Source organism: Hypomesus nipponensis, chromosome 19 (assembly GCF_054491055.1).
Source record: "Hypomesus nipponensis isolate SF chromosome 19, ASM5449105v1, whole genome shotgun sequence".
Lineage (NCBI taxonomy): Eukaryota > Metazoa > Chordata > Actinopteri > Osmeriformes > Osmeridae > Hypomesus > Hypomesus nipponensis.
In genome coordinates, this window is record NC_140379.1 from 19168310 (window position 1) to 19190443 (window position 22134).

Genomic DNA, 22134 nt, shown 5'->3' on the forward strand with positions numbered 1-22134 from the left:
CCCAGCAATCATCCTTGCTAATCAAAGAAATACCAAAGAAAATAAGAACGTATTCATTTCATGGAATCGTTTTTTAATCGTTTCTAGAGTGTATATAAGGTAAGTATATCATTTTGTTATAGAGTGCTAGGCTACTATTTTCCCCTATTTTTTCGTCTGACTAGTGACAGCTGGCGGGAGGGTCACACGTGTGATGAGAGGTGGGAGATAAACAACGACAATTTCTAACTTACAAAGCAACGTGTTTTCGACAATAAAAATGCTAGAATAATACAAATAGGCATGCTATCAGTTACAATAGGTTACAATACAAATACAACCTGAGAAGTTAGATGGAATCAGTCAGCTACCAGTAAAGGGAATCTTCATCGCAGTCTTCATGGTTGCTCAAATGTTATTTCGGTACAGGATGTGACTCAAGAGTTAGACAACGCATCATTTATAAAGTACCTTGTTTCTGTGAGCCCTCCCAGTCAAGAACATTGCCCTACCGTGTGCCAGAAGCTTGTATTATGAGATTTTACAAGAGGAGTATTGAGTCAGCATCCCACTGTCAGACAGAAAGTATCCTCATTCAAAGCATGTTATGTTTGCATCTGAAATCTTTTGACTAAGGTGGATGTAAACAAAGTCAAAGTGGTGTCACAGGTCTAAGATCATAAAAATCTTGCATCAAAACAGAGCAATGTTCTGTTCTGCTAGTGACTCCAGAATGCTGTGCCAGGGGTGATGTGTGAGAAGAAGAGGAGCTGGAGGGGACTAAAATGTATGGTCTGTATCTGTGTGAATTCATTGGTATGTCCAATACAAACACAACACTATGCTTTAAAAACAAAGGCCTCATCTGGCCTTTCCTGTCAAAAAACTGCCACCCACAATTAATGGTGTTGCTGGTGGTGAATCAAAAAATAGAAAATGTGACTGTCTCCTGGGAGACACCTATACAGTTAAATAGCTTTGCTAGCAAGTGAAAGCAAATGAAACCATAAGAAAAGCAATGAAAACAATTGCAGTCAAAGCACTTGAAACCGACTCGCGACGTTGGTCGCGTGCGCATCCAAGGTGAAATCCCAGTTTGAGTCGTATCAGGGCGCGCTCTCAAATAAAAACGCTGATAAAACACCTTTCTGACAAGAGGGAACGGTTCGACACGCTTGGAGAATGCCAGTGTTGTGTGAAAAGCACAGCAGTGAATTGGTTCTGCACATGTTGTCAATTTCACTGTTTTGGGAAAATCGATTATAACTGGTGAAGCACTCAACACCAATGGAACTAGGCTATATCATAAGCCTGCAAAATGCCACTGCAAGGACTACAGAGTACCAAACACCTATTTAATATGTAAAAGCTATTGAAATAACTAATATGACGTACAATTTAATCACACCAGACAAAATGCAACAAAAAACAGGAAATGCGAAGAAATGCACTTACCGCTAGGTTTCACGCGACCACCGGATAACACTTGTTTAAAAGTTTAATACTAGGAAATATGATATTTACTTGAAATAAAAATGAATAAAATTGGTTGCTTAGTAGACTTCAAAATTAAACTGTCCAGGTTTGAAAATAATGAAAAGCTGCGTTGAGATATTTTCACCGAAGAAGGGTCAAGTCTCCGTTTAGACAGTGACTCAAGGCTTCACCAGCTGACTGCACTTTGGGAGACCGTGACGTAAGGGTTTCCAAAAGACACAATGCCATTATTAAAATGTATAATCACTACTTGGGGATGGCCAAATTAGTTTAACATACTGTACGTTTAGCATGTAACAAAATATGAAAAAGCAGTCGGGACAGAAATATAAGTTGTTCCTCCCGTTTTTCCCGACGGTACGCTATCAAATTCACTTTCGTAATCTCCATTTAGTTGGTTGCTGTGTGTGAGAGCGGGTCTTGTCAGCATTGCATAACAGAGCTGCCAACTCTCACGGTTTCGCCGTGTGACACACGCATTTCAACCATTTCTCACGTATCTTGTATATCTCACGCTGCAAAGGCATCTAACGTTGTAAACAATAACAGAAGACGCGCAGGTTAAAGGGGCAATTGACTGTTTTTTGGGGTATTTCACACTCCTTTTATGGTATGCTCATTAATATTTAGATGAGCTGCGCGCTGATTGGTTGGTTTTCAACGAATGAAGCTGGGGAGCAAAAACGCAACACGGCCAACAGCAGCACTCGCTGAAACACCGAAGTTGGAGACTTGAAATAAAAACGCGCAAATAAATCTATTATGTCTACACAACACTGTTTTCAACAGATTGAGTATATATCATTTGAAATTATAACATTACTTGTTTCTACTTCTGTTGTTGAAGCAAACTGGATTGACTTGGGTGGGTAGAACGTTAGGCTACAGCTTAGCAACCAAACCATATCCTGATTCTACTCGGCTTGAGTTAGCTAGCTAGCTCTAAATTACCTGCTGAAAAATAACATGACCAAGATCTGGACAAACATGCATCGTGAATTGTAGATTTACATTACACAGGTTATTTATTTGAATGAAACACAGTCAGGAACATGAATCAACGTTAGCCCCATTGCCAATAAACTAGGCTAAATTATCACACATTCTATGCTCTTGCGTTAGCAAGCTAAACTTGTTTACATGCCTACAGTCTAGGTGTTACTATTAGTAACAGTTACTAGCAATGCTACCGTATCCTGTATCAAGCACCTGCCTTCTCCAGTTCTTTCAAATAGATTATCTAGACAGGCGTTAACAATAAGCCAGACTGCTGTTCGTTTTCTGGCTATTTTTCGGAAGCTTCCCTTCTAATGCCGACTACAGCTTGTCTAGCTAGAGTCATTTGATGTGTTTAGAAACTTATTTAGCATTCTACCTGGTATGCTATATAATACAGGAAACGTTAGCATTGCTAATAACTGTTAGCACAACATCATACTGTCCTTATAGGCGGTTGCAATGAGCATACGGTCGGAACAGCACCTCTTTCCAGGTTCAGCTTCCTAGCAAATCCTGCTTGCAATTGTCCAAGGTTGTCAAAACATTCTTGGGTGAAATGTTCAGAGCAAATGAATGATTGAGTGTCGAACTTCGCCGGGATCTTCTCATAAGACAGCAGCAGCCATGCCTGTTGAATGTTTGGCTCCTTGGGAAGACTGTGAGTGTAAGCCTTCCCTGTACAGCCTGGAACACAGCATTTACGACCGTGGTCCATTTTCAATATCCTTGTTATAATTCAAAATGTTCTTCTTTGTAATTCCTTATAAGTAGCATACACAGAGCAGCGCGCAGCTAACTATCGCAGATAGACGCTACCTCGGGCTGGTCTGGATGTAAATTCGGGGGCGTGACAAAGATACAGACCAGAGCCAATAAGAGGGCGATCACCGGTCATATGTCACACCGGTAGCTTTGTTGAAAAGCTAGCTTTTACAGACACATTTTTTCTTTTTGAGATTTGAATAGGAAAGAAGTGTCAATGGACTTTGATATTCACGGTATGTTCATATTACCCACCGAACTGTCGTTATTCAACTATGACAAGGTAAAATCGGTTTTCGCAGTCAATTGCCCCTTTAACGGAGTAAAGCAACAATGACGCGCACACAGTCGTGTACACACGCCTTGTCTCTCCCTCCACTCCATGGCGAGAGTTACATCGAGGGGGACGGTGGTGTAGCTCGCGAAAGCTCGCCCCTCGCACCAAATCTCACGCCAAGGTTTTTGAAAAAGTTGGCAGCCCTGTGCATAATATTAACTAGGCTACTTACTAACCGAGAGTGAGGTCAAACAGGTGTTGTATCACCCGATGCATGACTCTGGATTGGCACCCCTTCGCGGGAGCGCGCGCGTTTCAAAGAGTGAAGGATTTCGTCTTGATATCGCATCCAAAAGAAGGGGAGACAGAAGTCTCACATTATACCGTCTTTGTTGTTGAATTCAAGAGAAGGATGTCTGTTATCTGTGTAAATATCAGATGCTATTTTAACACAAAATCCTTAAAATTCGTCATTCAAACGGTATACGCGAACCAACATTCTTGCTCCACGACATCGCATTCTGAGGAAATACCCCAGTATGATCCCCCAGTATGATCCCCAGTATGATCATGATTATTGCTACACAAAATGTATTTTGTGTATCAGGTTGAAAGTATTTCACATGGCATGGCTATTCATACTAATGTATAGGTTCAAAGGCATGCGATTTTAATGCAGTTCGCCTGTGCGTAGGGTGGGTTACTCAGACAGGTCGAAAACAACAGCCTTGATCCAGAATCAGCTGTCCTGAAAAGGGACCAAAGGTTCACATGCCTAGCCTACAAAAGACAAGTACTAAAAACAATTTATCAACCATATATCAACATCAAAAGAACCATCAAATCCTTTTTTTAAATAGGAAATATTATTCTTATTGTTTAAGTCAATGAAATAAATGAAAAAATAAAACATAATAATCCCTCACCTACCATGGACTATTCAGTTTTCAGACCCGTCCACCTTATACATACACATGTATTGGTATTCAATTTATGCTATTAAATGTACATAATGCTGGCGTAGAAGGATAGAAACGTATGCGGGGGGAGAGCATTTAATTGCAGGTTTTCCATGGGATGTAAGTGCAATGCACCCCCTGTTAACCCTGACTAGGACAGTGTGACATGCCTGAAACTTACTGTGCTTACTCATATTAGTGCCCTCAGTGTACAGTAAGAATAATTTGATGCTGGGATATACAGAATAGACAATAGAGGGGGGGTGCATCTCACAACAGGCTTAATGCACCCTCTGCTAACCCTGACTAGGAAAGTGTCACATGCCTGAAGCTAACTCATACTAGTGCCCTCAGTGTACAGTAAGAATCATTTGATGCTGGGATATACAGAACTGCCTTGACGTAAAGAGATACTTTGTGAAGATGTACCTCAATAAACATTAGTAACAAAGAAAATAACACGAAAAAGGAGTCACGTATTTATCATACACTAGATTGTATTAGTTATGCATATAACTACAACAGGACAGTGGTTGTCCTGTCAGCTCATTTGTACTGTTTCCCAAAACCAAAATACCTACCAGCAGGTAATATGGGACTGCAACTGCATTGCAAATAATAAAAGGTTAAATTTTATTCAATATCTTTAATTTTATATTGTCTGTTATTCACAGAGTGTGTGCATTGCACAATATGGGGCTAGTATGAGTAACCACAGTAAGTTTCAGGCATGTGACACTTTCCTAGTCAGGGTTAGCAGGGGGTGCATTAAGCCTGTCGTGAGATGCACCCCCCCTCTATTGTCTGTTCTGTATATCCCAGCATCAAATGATTCTTACTGTACACAGAGGGCACTAGTATGAGTAAGCACAGTAAGTTTCAGGCACGTGACACTTTCCTAGTCAGGGTTAGCGGGGGGTGCATTTCGTGACAAGAAGGAATACAACAAGCCTGTCGTGAGATGCACCCCCCCTCTATTGTCTGTTCTGTATATCCCAGCATCAAATGATTCTTACTGTACACTGAGGCCACTAGTATGAGTAACCACAGTAAGTTTCAGGCATGTCACACTGTCCTAGTCAGGGTTAACAGAATACCAATACATGTGTATGTATAGGGTGGACAGGTCTGAAAACACAACAGTCCATGGTAGGTGAGGGATTATTATGTTTTATTTTTTCATTTATTTCATTGATTTAAACAATAAGAATAATATTTCCTATCTTAAAAAGGGATTTGATGGTTCTTTTGATATTAATACATCGTTGATACATTGTTTTTAGTACTTGTCTTTTGTAGGCTAGGCATGTGAACCTTTGGTCCCTTTTCAGGACAGCTGATTCTGGATCAGAAGGCTGTTGTTTTCGACCTGTCTGAGTAACCCACCCTACGCACAGGCGAACTGCATTAAAATCGCATGCCTTTGAACCTATACGTTAGTATGAAGAGCCATGCCAAATACTTTCAACCTGCTACACAAAATACATTTTGTGTAGCAATAATCATGATCATACTGGAGGGGGGGGGGCTATATTTCCTCAGAATGCGATGTCGTGCAAGAATGTTGTTTCGCATTCTTTACTATACCGTTTGAATGACGAATTTTAAGGATTTTGTGTTGAAAATAGCATCTATAACAGACATCCTTTTCTTGAATTCAACAACAAAGACAGTATAATGTGAGACTTCTGTCTCCCCTTCTTTTGGATGCAATATCAAGACGAAGTCCTTCACTCTTTGAATGGCGCGCGCTGCATCGGGTGATACAACACCTGTTAATATCGGGAAATATCAAACCTCGGCTTTGCCTCGGCTTTGCCTTGCCTCGCTATCGCTCGGTCGATACGGCAAAGCCGAGGCAAAGCCGAGGTTTGATATTTCCCGGCATGACCAAACGGTCGAGGTTAGTAAGTAGTTTATTATAAAAAATATTTGGACTGGCACATCCACAACAGAAGTCTCCCAAAAACAAACAGCATATATGCAGAGTTATTGACCATTAGGCCTATATTGAATAATGTGTTTATCTTTGTCGTTATAGTATTGTCTCTGTGTGTGCTTGTGTGTCGTTGTTGTGTTCTAATGTGTGTCTATCCACTTTTACCCGTGTCTACTGTATATGCTATTTGTGTTTTTCTTATTGCCATTAACCGACCTGGGGCCTGTTGCACAAAAGTAGAATTAAGACATCCGGGATAAATGACTCAGCTGAGCTCAATGAAGCCAAAACATGTGCGTCCAGGCTTAATTGGTTGCACAAAGACCAAGCCAGGATGAGCAGACGCGGATTCATTAAGCCAGGTGAAACCAATCCTGGATAGGTGCGCGCTCACGGCTCACTCAAATAGACCCCGCCACAGATCACAGATTAACTGATTTACCATGGCAACTAGAGCCGCGTACTTTTCCCCGTCGGAAGCACAAATCCTCATGGAGGCATACGAGGAGGTAAAAGATATAATTAAGAAGAAAGGCAACACCGCCACAGTGATAAAGCAAAGAGAAAAAGCGTGGCAAAGTATTGCAGACCGCCTGAATGCGTAAGTAGTGCACAATTACACACTCACCGCTCCGCTGAAACATCACAATTACAATTCAAATATTTAATTCACATCTCCAAAAATGCAGTTGTACTGTAATTATGAAACGGTTAAATTTTTAATTGAAATGCACTGCAGATATGAGTGAAATTGTGTAAAGTAACTCCATCACACTGTATAAAGCTATGATACATTTTTTGATATTTTTACTGAAAACAAGACAAAAATACCAAGTATTTTTTTGCAGTGTGACTCCATTAAATATGTGTGTGTGTGTGTGTGTGTAGATTAAACATGAACGGGCCAAAACGGACATGGCAGCAGGTCAAAATCAAATACAAGAACATTCTGCAGAATGGTATGGTCCCTGACTAATATTTAACAAAGCACAAGCATATATTGTACCCAGAAGGTGCCTGCTCACACTTTGTCTGTACTGTTTTAGCAGTGAAAAAGAATACCCACAGACAAGGCACGGGTGGTGGGTCACCAAAGGCTGACCTTACCCCAGCAGAGGACATGGCCTTGGAGCTAAATAAAGGCAGGCCCGTCTTAGAGGGGATCCCTGGGGGGAAAGAGACAAGCATAGGTTCCTCCCAAGATGCCACCCGCTTCATTCAAGGTATGTCCTTCCATCTCTACATGGGATACAACCACATTCATATTGAATCAATTTGGACTGTCTGACTTTGGTTTACCTATTGCCTTGCAGTGTCTGGCAGCACTGTGTTCCTGTTAGAGCCACCAGCACAAGCACCAGACGATGCTGATCCAGTGAGTACTCCATCAAAGGCATACTGTAGGCCTGGCATGTCTTGTCTACTAGCTTCAATATGAATCCGATTAAATGTGATAGGGTGAAGGCCCCAGTGCAGCAGCAACAGCACATGATGGAGACGATGATGAGGAGGAGACCATCTCTCTGGATTCCAGAAGGCATGAGGTATCATGTTAAGACTGTGAAAGTACTATTTACTCTACAATGGTGAGGAGTCCTCATCAAAATCAAAAAATCTAATTTCTTTTACAGGACCCAGATGCTATACAGTGGGAAAACCAGCCTGGCAACATAGTGCGTATTAATAAAAGGACACCACATCCTGCCAAATTCCAGCTGCGCTAATTGTATTGTGTTCACAGAGCTCACAAGCTATCAGAAAGTTGTATGGCAACCACCTCCGGCGCCAAATAGAACTGGCAGACATAGACATTCAGTACAAGAAGAAAAAGATGGAAAATCTTGCACTGGAGTCCGAAATAAAAAAGAGGACAATTAGGAAACTGGACCTTGAAATAAAAAAACTTGAGAGGGAGGTGAGATATGCCTTCAATGTACACTGTATGCTAACTGTAACACAAATGTATTAATCATTATTTTTCTTTCCTCCCCCAGCTCCAAGAAGATGACACAGCTGAAAATAAAAATTAGGTATATTCTCGTAAAGTCAAGTGAGCCATGACATATGAGCTCTTTTTGTGAGCACACAGGACGGTGGCATCTTTCTAAGTTTTTTTTTCTTTTTCCCAGCAATCAGTACAACCAAGTCATCGTTATAAGGCATCGCCCTCTTTTGCCCACCCCCCCAGCACCAGGTGTGGCCACTAGCCTATATGAAGGCCCAAAATTGTGTGTTCCTTTCTGCTCTGACAATGGCATGCCCATTCGTGCGAGATGTGGTGGATGAAGAAGCACTTGTGCTGAGGAGAGCCTTCAGGCGAGAAAGGGTCTTCAGGGACCGGTTGGACCCACTGGCCTTCCCTGATGACCATCTATATGAAAGATACAGGTTTTCTGCAGATGGCATCAGGTATCTATGCAGACTACTGGGTCCCAGGATTAAGCACCGCACTGCACGGAGCCATGCACTGAGTGTGGAGCAAATGGTTTGTGTGGCCTTGCGCTTTTTTGCTAGTGTAGCCTTCCTGTACTCAGTGGGGGATGCAGAACAGCTGAACAAGGCCACAATTTGCCGCACAATAAGGAGTGTGTGTCTGGCTATCAAAGCATTAGCAGATGTCTTCATCTCCTTCCCTGGCCACAGAAGACTCTGTGACATCAAAGAGGAGTTCTATAGGATTGCAGGTAAGAGGATCTACAAATTACAGGACAACTGTTAACACATAGTAGGATACTCATTACTTTGTGTGACAGGTTTCCCCAATGTCATTGGTGCAGTGGACTGCACACACATAAGGATAAAAGCCCCCTCAGGTGCCCATGAGGCCGATTTTGTGAATAGGAAATCCTTTCACAGCATTAATGTTCAGGTGAACATAACTTTTTGATATTGTCCATTGACGAACACGCTGCATTGCCAGTGATGTGCATTGATTGGTGTAATATTCCTCATCTTATGATTTCAGATGGTCTGCAATGCTGACTGTGTGATCAGCAATGTTGTGGCAAAATGGCCTGGCTCAGTCCATGACTCCAGAATCTTTCGGGCCTCTGAAATCTATCAGTGCCTATCACAAGGTAAGCCACACAACCCCTATTTATAACCATCATGGCTGTGTCAAGAATATCACTGTGTTTATGAGGTAGTAATGATGAGATTTTGTGTTGACAGGTGAATTCTCTGGTGTGTTGCTGGGAGACAGGGGGTATGGCTGCCAGCCTTTTCTCCTGACACCTTTCACAGACCCCCAGGAAGCACAGCAGGCCTACAACCATGCCCATGCCAGGACCAGGGCCAGAGTTGAAATGACCTTTGGCCTCCTGAAGGCACGCTTTCACTGCCTTCACAAATTAAGGGTCAGCCCTGTTAGGGCATGTGATATTACTGTGGCTTGTGCTGTCCTCCACAATGTGGCCTGCCTGAGGAAGGAGAGGGCCCCCAGAGTGCCACCAGCCATGGACTGGGACAATCCGGCAATCTTCCCTGATGACGACAGTGGTCGGCTACTGAGGGACCAATATGTGTTGAATTATTTTTGTTAGTATGTGTGCTTTCAATTTTGGTTAAATATGTCCTGCGGTGGCAGAGGAATTTGGGTTTTTTTGGGTTCGTTTTTTTACGAATTTGGCCTCTTATGATGTTTGTGCGGTATACTGTGTGTAATACAAGGCTGCAGGGAGGCTACTGCATCCATTCATTTGTCTGTTCAGTTGATGTGTATGGATTTGTCCTGCATTTATTTTAGTGTGCAGACATGCAGGGTGTGTTATATACAGACCTTTGAATGTGTATGTATCATTTTGTATAATATGCTTGGATTCTGTGCTTTCCATCTTGTAGAGTCACTGTGACTTCAGTTTCGAAAGGAGCTGATGGTTTACCTGCTTTGTTTTGTCCTTATTCAATACAGGAACATAATGTTACACATTGTGTTTTTATATTCATATGGAATGTGTATTTGTTTATATGACAGAGTACTAGGGCCACACTGAAGAAAAAGGATAAAGTCATAAATTTATGAGGCTGGTTCTTTCTGCAGAAAAGCTACATATTGTTTTTACAGTTTTGATACTTATGACAATGTGATACTTAATATTCTGGCACATCAGCATGTCTTTGTTTATGAAACCATACTGAAGTACAATTTCACGAAATGCCCCACATCTGTCATTTTAACAACTGTCCTCCTTTAAAACAACTGGTTACAATATTATGACTTGTGTTTTTTTCCCCTCTGTGGCCCTAATATTCTATCATTTTATATATAGCTTTATAGTCTATGGGAAACTGTAAATTATCTAATGATAGCAACATCATCTAAAAATCATTTTTTATCCAAAATCATTGAAATTAATGATCACAAACGTTTAAATAATGACAGTGGGTCTAGTTATATGTGATAACAATGTATAGTGAGCAGTGAAATAACTATTGGTTTCCATTTGTGGTGACTGCTGACTGACATTAGGGATGAGATTAAATAGATCCTGGAATTTAGCCTGGTCTGGAGCAGGCTAGCTCCACAGAATAAATCTCCATGGTAATTTATACCATAACATATCCTCCTGCCCCCTATCCATCTTTAGTGCAACCGGATTACGGATCAATTGAGCCAGGATCACCAAGATATCCTGGCTTAATCCCTTATCCTAGTTTTGTGCAACAGGCCCCAGGGGCCCGTTCTCCGTACGTCGCTTATTACATCCGAGATAAAATGACACATCCAAGATTACATCATCTTGCTAATCATGATCTGGCTAATTTGTTTCTTCGAACACCCATGTTGTTTATATTTAGTAAAGCTGGATTGAGTTATGCGTTGGTCTAAAAGGGAGTATGTACCGATAGTAGAAAACTTGATCAGCAACGCTGCTATTGGCTGCTCACATTAGTCTATGGCTGCTCATCATGGCCAAAAAGAGCGCGTTTTTTCCGCATCAGAGCCAACAGAGCAACAGCTTGCTTTGAAGATTTAATCAGAACGCCAGGGACTAGCCTGGTCTTAACCATACCCTCGTACATTTCATTTGTACAGAGGGTCTGGGATCTCTCGATTGACAAACGTTAACTTCCTTGAAGGCGGGTCCTCTGTTGAAGTTTAAAACTATTGGATCCGCCCAGAGCCACTCTGATTTGCCATAACCAATCACAAGCGTTCGCCTTAGCTAACTCCTTCACCACTACTGTAACGGAGCTAGCTGCCGTAGCTGGAAAATCAAACTTTTCCCAAAACCCATGGGGAGGAGGGCCACAACATCATTTGCCACCAACAAAACTCAGAAAGGAATGTTCTTGCTCCGGCTTTAACCTATATTCGGCAGCGTTGCCACAACCGCAGAATAGTTTCGCTCGCATCTTTCTCCGCCCCCATTACTGAACTACTCAAACAAGTGCACAACATTAACGTCATTGTTCTCAGCCACTCCCTCTGTTCGCTGATTGGACCTACAAAAAATATGTTTCTGAAATCCGACTTACATTTAGTCATTTAGCAGACGCTCTTATCCAGAGCGACTTACAGTAAGTACAGGGACATTCCCCCCGAGGCAAGTAGGGTGAAGCCATCTGACTCTTATCTGACTTCAGAGCCGAGCTCCCAGACCTAGTACAGAAGCAAAATCCAAATTGAGCGGAAGTACGTAGGAGGGCAGAGCCAGGCTAGGGAACACCTCAAAGTCTGCAAAATCCAAGAAAGAGGGCTGGCAAAAAGTAGCAGACAAAATTAAATGTATAGTAGGCTAGTGACTATGTTAGATGTTTTATCGCTTATTACAGTAAGCGATGCTTATATTTTTGTATTTTAATACTACTTTGTTTATCATCTTGAATGTCATATAATGTGGTTTCAACAAATTTATGATATAAATGACACCCTCACCAAAAAAACGATAGGCTAGGCTATCTCTCAAAAAGTATAGACACTTCTGTAGCATATCGCGCTGTGCTTAATGATCTATCTATCTCGCAATGAGCAATTCATTTGGTTTCATGTTAAATTCTGCTAATTATTCTTGCACCTTCCACAACAGGGTTGACTTAGACCATAGACTTATATATTAATAGACACAGCTACTTCTGTCTTCCAAGATGGAGTCCCCATTCATTTCTATGAAAATGAATGCTCAGTGGCGCAGTGAGGAAGGGGGGGCACGAAACTGGACTGCGCCATCTTTCCACTTCCAATTCTTCCGGTTTAGCGTTAAACCAAAGGCTTATATATTAGGTGCGTTCGTACATGACCCGACTTCATGCGGCGCTGCAGCCGGCTGCAGGCGGCTGACTTGAAACAGTGAATTCTGGTTAGACTTTTTGTCCGACGGCGCAGAGGATACGTCATTGTGACGTCGCCATCAACGTATCGTGAGATCGATTCGAGAACTACCGGCTGTGTAGCCGAGCGCATTTTCTCAAGAGCAACTGCACGGGTTCAAGTGACGACACAGCTATTTCATGATTGGCCAGACTCACACACGACAACTTTGACGCGTGTTTTGTAATATTCGGACACCTTCAGTTTTGCCAATGCTCAAATCAGGACCAAATAGTTGAATTGAATAAAACATTTATGGAAGAAAGGGTTTTACTCCGCCTCTTCACTTACGGAAGGTCAGACTTGGCACTGAAATTCTTAAGACAAGACAACGCAAGCACCTGGCATAACATAAAATATAAGTACAAAGAACATAATTTACATCTATGCTGAGCTTAAATAAGTGAAACTTCCTAAATATACAGATAACAATAAATAATACACTATACTAACCCTAAATGCACATAGAACCTATTTCAACCCTATAACCTATTCTAACCTAAGTGGAGTACAGTACAATAGTGCAAAATTGCAGATCAGTGACTATGTCAATGATCATACAGGAGCCTGGTGGCGAGGTACAGTGAGGTACAGTAGTGCAATGTTACTGATAGTGCAACCAGTAGCTGAAAGTGACAGTGTATAAGTGACTAGTGTTCAGTAAATCTATGTCCATATCAGTGTCCGTTCAGAAGCCTGATGGCCCTTGGGTAGAAACTGTTGTCCAGTCTGCGTGTGCGTGTCCGGATGCTGCGGTAACGCCTGCCAGAAGGCAACGGAATAAAGAGACTGAAGGATGGGTGGGAATAGTCTCTTAGAATCCTGCCGGCTTTCCTTAGGCAACGTGTGTGGTAGGTGTCCTGTAGGGCTGGGAGCTTCCTGCCGATGATGAACTCAGCAGAACTCAGCTGACGACATACCGCGCTGCACCTGAGCTGCTCCAAACTTTTCCCAAACTTTTTCTTGTTAACCGCTATATATTATATATTAATTCGTTTATTCATTTATTTTGTCTTTACCGATTTAATCCATACATCTACTGTCTAGTTATAGGTTTACTCGGCGCGGCTTTCTTCCTTGGAGCTCGACGCTACTGTTCCTGTTGAACTAACCAACTCAACGCTCTTGACGGATTATCTTGGTTGGCATAAATTATTCACGTAAGTTAACTATAATGTCTCACGACCACTCACTTTGTCCTACATGTGCCATTTTGTTCGATAAATTGGCTCTGTTAGAGAGTCGCGTTCAGTCGCTTGAGGAAGAACGTATGCTAGTAACTTTAGGTGCGACTGGCGCAACATCACAGACAGGGAGTCCTAGCGTGAGGGAGAACTCAAGTTTAGCCCCACCGGTTTCACCTTTGCAGCATGGTGGGAGTGGGACTCCTCAGACGTTAGTGATCGGTGACTCCATCACTCGTAACATTAGATTAGAGCAACCAGCGACAGTTTACTGTGTACCAGGGGCCAGAGCTACCGACATAGAAGCTAATCTTAGGGTGCTGGCTAGCACTAGGGCTAAGGCAAATGCCCAAGCTAAGGCACATTGCGCATGCACTGATGATAGGTATGAGAATATTGTCATTCATGTCGGCACCAATGATGTAAGGCTGAGGCAGTCAGAGGTCACGAAGGTTAATATAGCTCGGGCATGTGACCTTGCTCAAAAGATGAGTCGGCATCGAGTAATAGTCTCTGGCCCACTACCTGTTAGGGGGACTGACGAGATCTACAGCAGGCTTGTCTCTCTCAACCGCTGGTTGGCTCGCTTTTGCTCAGAACAGGGTTTAGGATTTGTAGATAATTGGTCTCGTTGCTGGGCCAAACCTGGTTTGTTGAAAAGTGACGGGCTCCATCCTAGCTGAAGAGGTGCTTTTCTTTTGTCTAGGAATATTGAAGCTATTTTACAGCAGGCCTGACACTCACTACAACAAGCCGGGCCACAGTCTCTTAGAGAGTCTGATAGATATGTTGATAGGCATGTTGTGAGCTGTTGGGGGCCCGATAGCTCAGCTTGTAGTGTAGCCAGCGTGGATGCTGATGTTGTTTTTCCCATTGAGATGGTATGCCATTTTGCCAAATTCCGGCCCTCAATTATTAGGAATTAAACCAATTTGATATGTATTCAGCCTTGCTCCCCCGTTGCTCTTCCTACTAAGTTTTGTGATAGCAGTGCCACCTTTTCAGAAGGATTACCTACATCTAAAGCTGCCAAAAACCCATACTGGAATGTTGGGCTCCTAAACATCAGATCTCTATCCCCAAAGGCCGTTTTGATTAATGATCTGATGTCTGAATGCAACCTGGACCTGATTGGACTCACCGAAACCTGGTTAAAACCTGAAGAATATTCCTCCCTGAATGAAGCATCGCCTCCGGATTTTGCGTACTCACACATCCCTCGTGTCTCAAAGAAAGGTGGCGGTGTTGCTATGATATATAAAGCTAGCTTCAACCTTAGCCTAAAATCTGTAAATACCTTTAAATAATTTGAGATAATTTGCATGAAACCACCAACTACTCTAAAAAGGACTAATTCTTCTACTATTGCCCCCCCTCCCTCATCTAGTTTAGTTACTCTATACCGGCCCCCCGGCCTGTATTCCCTCTTCCTAGAGGAATTTGCAGATTTTAGTGCTGATCTTGTGACATATACTGATAATGTCTTAATTATGGGTGATTTTAACATCCATGTGGATGACCCAAAAGATCCTCTAACTAAGGCCTTTACTGCTCTATTGGATTCCACAGGTCTCACTCAGGTGGTTTTTAAACTTACCCATCTTCACTCGCATACATTGGATTTAGTTCTCACACGGGGAATCAAGATTAGTGACATCATTGTCCACCCCCACAATCCTATATTATCAGACCACTGCCTGGTTACCTTTAAAATGGATCTCTGCCAGAGCCTTGGAGGCACCCAGAATATTTCTACTAGCCGCTGCATAACCCCAAACACAGCTATGGAACTGGCTAATATTCTACCTGCTGCACTAGAAGCACTGGACGTCCCAAATAAATAATTAAATGCTAAAACAAGGGATCTGAATTTGGTTCTTCAGTTATCCCTAGATTCTGTTGCCCCACTCAAACCAAGGAAAAGAAAAGACAAGAAAATGGCTCCATGGTATTCAGAGGAAAGCCGCACTCTCAAGAGGTCCACTCGAAAATTAGAGCATAAGTGGCGTACCACTAAATTGGAGGTTTTCCGCCTGGCATGGAAGGACAGCCAAATGGAGTACAAGCAAGTCCTCATCAGGTCCAGATCAGAATATTTCTCTAAATTGATTAGTAAGAACAAACACAACACAAAGTTCCTATTTGATACTGTTGCAAAACTCACTTAGAAAAGTACACTCTGTGTTAGTTCAGATCTCTCTCCCAATTATTTCTTAGATTTCTTTGACCAAAAAATCTATGCAATAAGGGACAAACTACAGACTAGTCCTGGAGGAGTGGCCGTCAACACTGAATTTGACTCTATACCCAGCATGCTGCATGTTGAGGCTCTTACTCACTTTAACCCTATTTCTATGGAAGCGTTCATCTGGTAGATTCCTCGAAACCCATCAGCTGCCTTCTTGATCCCCTCCCTACCAAACTTTGTAGGGAACTTCTCCCTATTATTGGACCTCCCATGCTTAGTATTATTAATTAATCTATTGTAACTGGACAAGTCCCTGACAATTTCAAACAAGCTATTATTAAGCCCCTTCTTAAAAAAAACAAACCTGGATCCAGGTTGTCTTAGCAACTATAGGCCAATTTCAAATTTGCCATTTCTCTCCAAAATTTTAGAAAAAGCTGTGGCACAACAGCTCACTGAGCACCTCTCCTCAAATCAGCTTTATGAACCTCTCCAGTCTGGATTTCGTCTTCACCAAAGCACTGAAACTGCATTAGCTTAGGTAGTCAATGATCTATTATTAGCCTCTGACGCGGGCTCTATCTCTGTTCTGGTTCTTCTAGACCTTAGTGCAGCATTTGACACTGTGGATCATGAGATTCTCCTGGAGCATATGGAGAACTATTTTGGGATCTCTGGTACTTCACTTCAGTGGTTTAGATCGTATCTATCTGATAGATCACAATATGTCCACTATGATGGTTGCTCATCCAGGAGCACTACTGTAAAATACGGAGTACCACAGGGTTCAGTTCTAGGCCCTCTGTTATTTTCACTCTATATGTTGCCTTTAGAAAACATAATTAGAAGCTCTGGGGTAAATTTTCACTGTTATGCAGATGATACTCAGCTATACATGTCCATAAAGCCTGGAGAATTTCCACATGCTATGGAAAAATGTGTTTCCGGGTTGAGCAGCCCCTGAGGGCCCTACCTGAAATGCCGTCTGGGCCAGGTGCCTTGCGAGGGTTGATCTTCTTAAAGCACAGCCTCACCTCGGCTACAGTTAGTGTAGGCACACCACTGGCTTGGCCTTCAGGTAGCTCCACTGCAGGGGGGTCATTGTCCCTCTCAAAGCGAGCATAGAAGGAATTCAGCTTTTTAAAGCACAGCCTCACCTTGGCTACAGTTAGTGTAGACTGCGCCACCTCTGCTACAGTTAGTGTAGACTGCGCCATCTTTCCACTTCCGACTCTTCCGGTTTAGCGTTAAACAGCGTTAAAAATGAAACGACCGACGAGAGTAGCCGCTTGCAGTCGGGGAGGAGTTGAAAACGGCTCTGTGAAGTCGGATATTCCAGCTTCTCTTGGTTTGCTGCGTTGACGTCAGTCATGGCCGATCAAGCGCTGTTTGCTTACTTTACTTCATGTATAATTCATCTTAGTCTTTCGGTTAGTGAAGAGGTGGACTAAACTTTTTCAACACATTTTTAATCCAAATAAACTGTTTGGTGCGGATTTAAGCGTAATTTCAAAACACAAAGTTGTCGTGTGTGAGTCTGGCCAATCATAAAATAGCTGTGTCATCATTAGAACCTGTGCAGTTGCTCTTGAGAAACTGCGCTTGGCTACACAGCAGGCAGTTCTTGAATCGATCTCACGGTACTTTGATGGCTACGTCACAGTGACCTTGCTTCAGCGCCGTCTCAAGTCGGACAAATAGTCTAACCAGAATTCACTGTTTCAAGTCAGCCACCTGCAGCCGGCTGCATGAAGTCAGTCCATGTCCAACGTACCAAGTGGCTTGCTTTTTTCCTACTCGTGCACGCTTGCAACTAGCTGTACACGTCATACTTTGCGACAACCAGTCGCGAGCATAGACTTATATGGTCACCAGCGTGTGAGCCAAGGCATTGCAGTAGCAGAATCGGGTACAAGTCCGATATTAAGCATTAGAGATATGATGCAAACTTTACGGAATTGCATGCTGTCACTTTATAGTATTCCTTTCACTTGGTTTTTAGAAATAGGCTAAAGGGCTAAATATAGGGCTATTCTAAATGGAACTCATCACGTGTTGCTTTTATCTTCGTGATGATTTCCAACGCATTTTACGGATTAAATAAACTGTTAACATGAACAGCTCCGTCCTTGTTCTCGCCAGGCAAATAAAGCTTAATAGTCATTTTGGTAACAGAAATCTTCTATAATGCAGACTTACCATAGCTTACTGTCAACTTTATATTCAAACGAAATGCCACGAAATTCCCACTGCCTTCAATTTGACATCAGTGGAGAAATGTGGCCTGTGTTTTATATGTTCATCCTACAAAACCAAACGCCTATAAATGGATATAACGTGATCTAACAAGACTTGGTAATAATGTAATAAATAAAAGCTTGAGATCTGTGTTTAAAATATACTTTATTGAAGATTGGCCTGTGAAAGGGGGGCATATAAACAGAACTATATAGGCTACAAGACGTTTCCATCAGATATAAGTGGGGGTGAAACATAGTCACTGAGGACCTTCATTATCCTACAAAGCAGTCTGGCTTGATGACGAAATCAAAAAAATAATAATGGGTGTGTTTAAAAAAAGCTTCTGAAGGCAAGACTAATATTATTGAAATATATATCATTTCCTAATGTGTAAAGTATTATTTTTCGTCTTTGCTCCAGATAGACGTCAACAATCTATGCTCACACTGAACATAATATATTTGCCATCATGTCAACGTTTTTACGAAAAATCAAATCTGTTTTAAAATAACAGGAATAAACTATATTAACAACATTTCATGTATGTGTGACAACCATTTGCTAAATTTGCTACAACTGGGCAGGCAACTCAAGCCATTTCTCCCTGTGCTCATTCAATATAAGTCTATAGTTCATTCAGCTCCATGTAAATCGGCTATCGGCCAATGTGAACTTTTGTGCTCGTGCCCTGTTAGTATCCGCAAGCACATTTGCAGGCAACTTTTATTTACGTAAGCAAATAAATGGGGTGCTAGTTTACCCATTTTGGATTGGTTTAAAACTTCGGATAAATCTGGAAAAATTATTCTATGAAAAAGCTAGTAGTATGAGCCAGGTTTGAGAATTGAACAAAAATTATTGGGGGAGATAGTTTTGTAAATGTTGACTAATAGAATAAAAACGACCGGAAGACACGGGAACCTAACCGTAAATGCAATACCACCTACATCCACTGGGGTTGCTTCAAGCCAAGGGGCTTGCTTGAAACGGACAAGACATGTCTGTGACAGACTTCCTGTGTCACCTCTGCTAACGACATACCCAGAACGTGCCCCAGCTGTCATGATCTAGAATAGGGGCCGTCATTTTACTTGTCTATGCCTTTGTGTTTCTTGTTTTATGTTTTTGTTATTGTTGTAATTTATCTATTGTTTTGAGCCATCGACCTGCTAGGAACTGCAGATGAAAATTTGCCTGTATGGCTAAATCTGGCACATTTAGATGTTGAACGCTGTGCTCATGTTGATTAATGTGTGTTGTCCCTATGAATAAAGAAATCAAAGAAAATTATAGTTAACTTTGATGTGAACTTTGAACACCTAGTGATCACCTTAATGGCTGGTTCAGGTCCTAGACAGATAGTAATCTGTATACCACCACAGACATCCCAACCTGCAGACACTCATTTCCGGGAGGTGGCTCCCCCCGGGACGCAATCAGCACGCACGATATGCACCTGTTTCAACCATAAATGGCCATTGCACAGTCTCACGCTCGCACTAAATACTAAATCTGTGAATTCCGGGAGATTGTATAGCATTTGCGGGTGTCCGGGAGCCGCTATTGAAATGCGGGGGACTCCTGGAACTTCCGGGAGACTTGGGATGTCTGCCACCATAACAACCACTCATCCACCACAAGCCAACTGCTCACATCACCTAAAATATTGCTATGGCTAGCTCCTAGACAGGTCAGAGATAAGAACTCGTTACACAGTTACAATAAGCAATTCTCGCCTTTTTTTTTTAACCTTTTCGTCTGTAACCAAAATGGACACAATGAAAATGTCCTTTGACTCCCCACATACACCACACACACAACCATGCAGTGCATATACTCACACAGTGAGTTGACCTAAAAACTCAAATAGTAATTATTAAAACCTATTATATAACACCTTCTGTAGCGCCAGACATACTGACCCTCAATCAAATATCAACTAGCCTAATGCAGAACAGTACAATAGAAACCAGTTCAGACTACAAACCAAACTAAACTCAGTAGAGAAAAGTTTACAATCTTTATCTTGATAACTTGACAATGTTCATGATCCATTATATCAGCAAATGCAGCTACAGTGATTTGTCACAGGTTGTTTACCATTTCCCTCAGACAAAAAGATAAAAGTAATGTTAATGTCTAGATATGCAAAAACACTCATGTTTTGTAAATGATTAAATGCTATACATACTTGTCAGTGTTTACTATAGGAACCAACTACAGAAATATCCTCATGAAAAGTATACTGGTATAGCTAAGGCCATAGAATCTCTTACACTAGAACTTGGAGCAGAATGTCAGGGGAGCTGTGAAAAACATTAAGGGGAAATACAATGATGTAATGTGGGTAAGGGGGTTGATCAAACAGACTGCTTCACGACCAAAAAAGACCATTCACCTGTGTAACCCCACACCCATTTTAATATTATTAGTGTGGCAATTGGTTGTTTTTTGTTTTATTTTGCTTTGGCTCTGAGGGCTGAGTAATCGTTGGGATCACTCCATGTTAGGGACATAAAAGGTAGAGCTGAGATATGTCATTGTAATCCAGTTCTCACTGTCATCATTTTCTCTCTTTTCTCAGTCTCCTTCAGTGACTGTCTTCATCTTTCTCCTAATCACCGCTTTCTTCGTCCTGTCCCTGCTCTACAGACAGCATCTCCTCACCATCATGACGGGGAGTCATTCGAATGATCATGCTGCTGTCGGTCACCTCAGAAATTGTGTCGTTGTTGTCCACAATCCTGGAAAGAGGGGGGATGGGAGAGCGGCGGTGCCTTGGAGAGGGAGGGGGAATGGGGGAAGAGGGGGCTTCAAGAATTTGAGGGTCCTGAGGGTAGAGTTTAAGAATGGAAAATGAAAAGAAATAAAAAGTGAAGCCAGTTAGTCAGTCAGTGGCCACTGCACCATCAATACTACAGCCATTAAACATTTTTTGAAATCTAATCTATCAGGGGTCTACTGTACTGTTGGGATTTACCTCACGTGCTGTGTCAGAACCTTTCTGGCCCTTTAGCTTGGCAAAGGTCCCCCCCTTCATGCCTGCAACTTCTGTAACCACCAGGGCAGCCTTGTACAGTTTGGGCGTCTCTGGTCTGATAGGGATAACCTGTGCAGACTCCTTCTCTCCTTCTTTCACCTCTGGCTTCTTATCCTTTGTTAGCATTTTCCTATAAGAGAATGTGAGGGGGTAGGTTTTTGTCAAATACTCAGACAAAGCTGTCCTACATGATGCATGTTGTAAACACATCCCTTGCCACAACTAAAGGTATATTCTGGAACAAATACTTTTGAGACTGAAGGTCCCTGCATGCAATAGCACACAGACACATACACGCTCTGGCAACATATCCATGCTGATGAGTTAAATTGAGGGCACGAGTAAAAGGCAGGACGATCATGTTACTCTGGTTAGCAGACCTTATTCCCTTCTAACTCCTATCTGCCTGTCACATATCTTAGTCAAGGACTAATTCAACTCAAGTGGAAGCTTCAGGTTCCTAAAATAGAGAATTATAGGGGGACAGAGAGATAAAAAGAGAGAGGAGATACAGTGCACAGTAAGACAAAAAGTTGCCCAAGGCTGCTGGCCTGCCACATCTTGTGGGTGACCAGACATCTGGGCCTATGATAAAAAGCGCTATCGAGGCAGTATTGTGAATGTAGTTTGTATTCATTGTGTATGTCTGTGTCCATGTCCAGCCCTCAGCCCCACTAGCACAGCCATGGTTCCCACCCACCCCCAACCCTCTCCACTGGCCAAGCCCAGCAAGGCAGGGTTAGGGAGGATGGCTCCCCC

The 22134-nt window shown here is 42.3% G+C and overlaps 3 protein-coding genes and 1 pseudogene across 4 annotated transcripts in view; 2 read left to right on the forward strand and 2 right to left on the reverse strand.

Moving 5' to 3' along the window:
• Positions 1-1846, reverse strand: part of kifc3 (kinesin family member C3) — a 92222-nt gene extending 90376 nt beyond the window's left edge. The window contains exon 1 of the mRNA XM_084682900.1: positions 1435-1846. The gene's annotated coding sequence lies outside the window, so the exon portion shown is untranslated. The remainder of the gene's footprint in view (positions 1-1434) is intronic.
• A 4429-nt stretch (positions 1847-6275) lies between these two features.
• LOC146247354 (uncharacterized) lies at positions 6276-8680 on the forward strand. Of its 2 annotated transcripts, XM_084683055.1 has the most exons (9): positions 6276-7013; positions 7301-7371; positions 7459-7635; positions 7726-7787; positions 7870-7956; positions 8044-8085; positions 8154-8327; positions 8407-8442; positions 8542-8680. In XM_084683055.1, exons 1-8 carry the CDS (start codon positions 6856-6858, stop codon positions 8440-8442), a joined length of 807 nt encoding a protein of 268 aa, XP_084539181.1. In that variant the 5' UTR covers positions 6276-6855; the 3' UTR covers positions 8542-8680. The 2 variants fall into 2 exon arrangements, with proteins under 2 accessions (XP_084539181.1, XP_084539180.1); XM_084683054.1 differs by lacking the exons at positions 8407-8442; positions 8542-8680 and having other exon boundaries at positions 8154-8381.
• Positions 8681-13960: 5280 nt separating this feature from the next.
• Positions 13961-14767, forward strand: LOC146247355 (uncharacterized; annotated as a pseudogene).
• Positions 14768-18480: 3713 nt separating this feature from the next.
• Positions 18481-22134, reverse strand: part of cngb1a (cyclic nucleotide gated channel subunit beta 1a) — a 104940-nt gene continuing 101286 nt past the window's right edge. Inside the window, exons 35-36 of the mRNA XM_084681975.1 lie at positions 21316-21505; positions 18481-21165 (exon numbers count right to left, since the gene is read on the reverse strand). Of these exons, the coding sequence (XP_084538101.1) occupies positions 20950-21165; positions 21316-21505 (406 nt within the window). The 3' untranslated portion in view covers positions 18481-20949. The remainder of the gene's footprint in view (positions 21166-21315; positions 21506-22134) is intronic.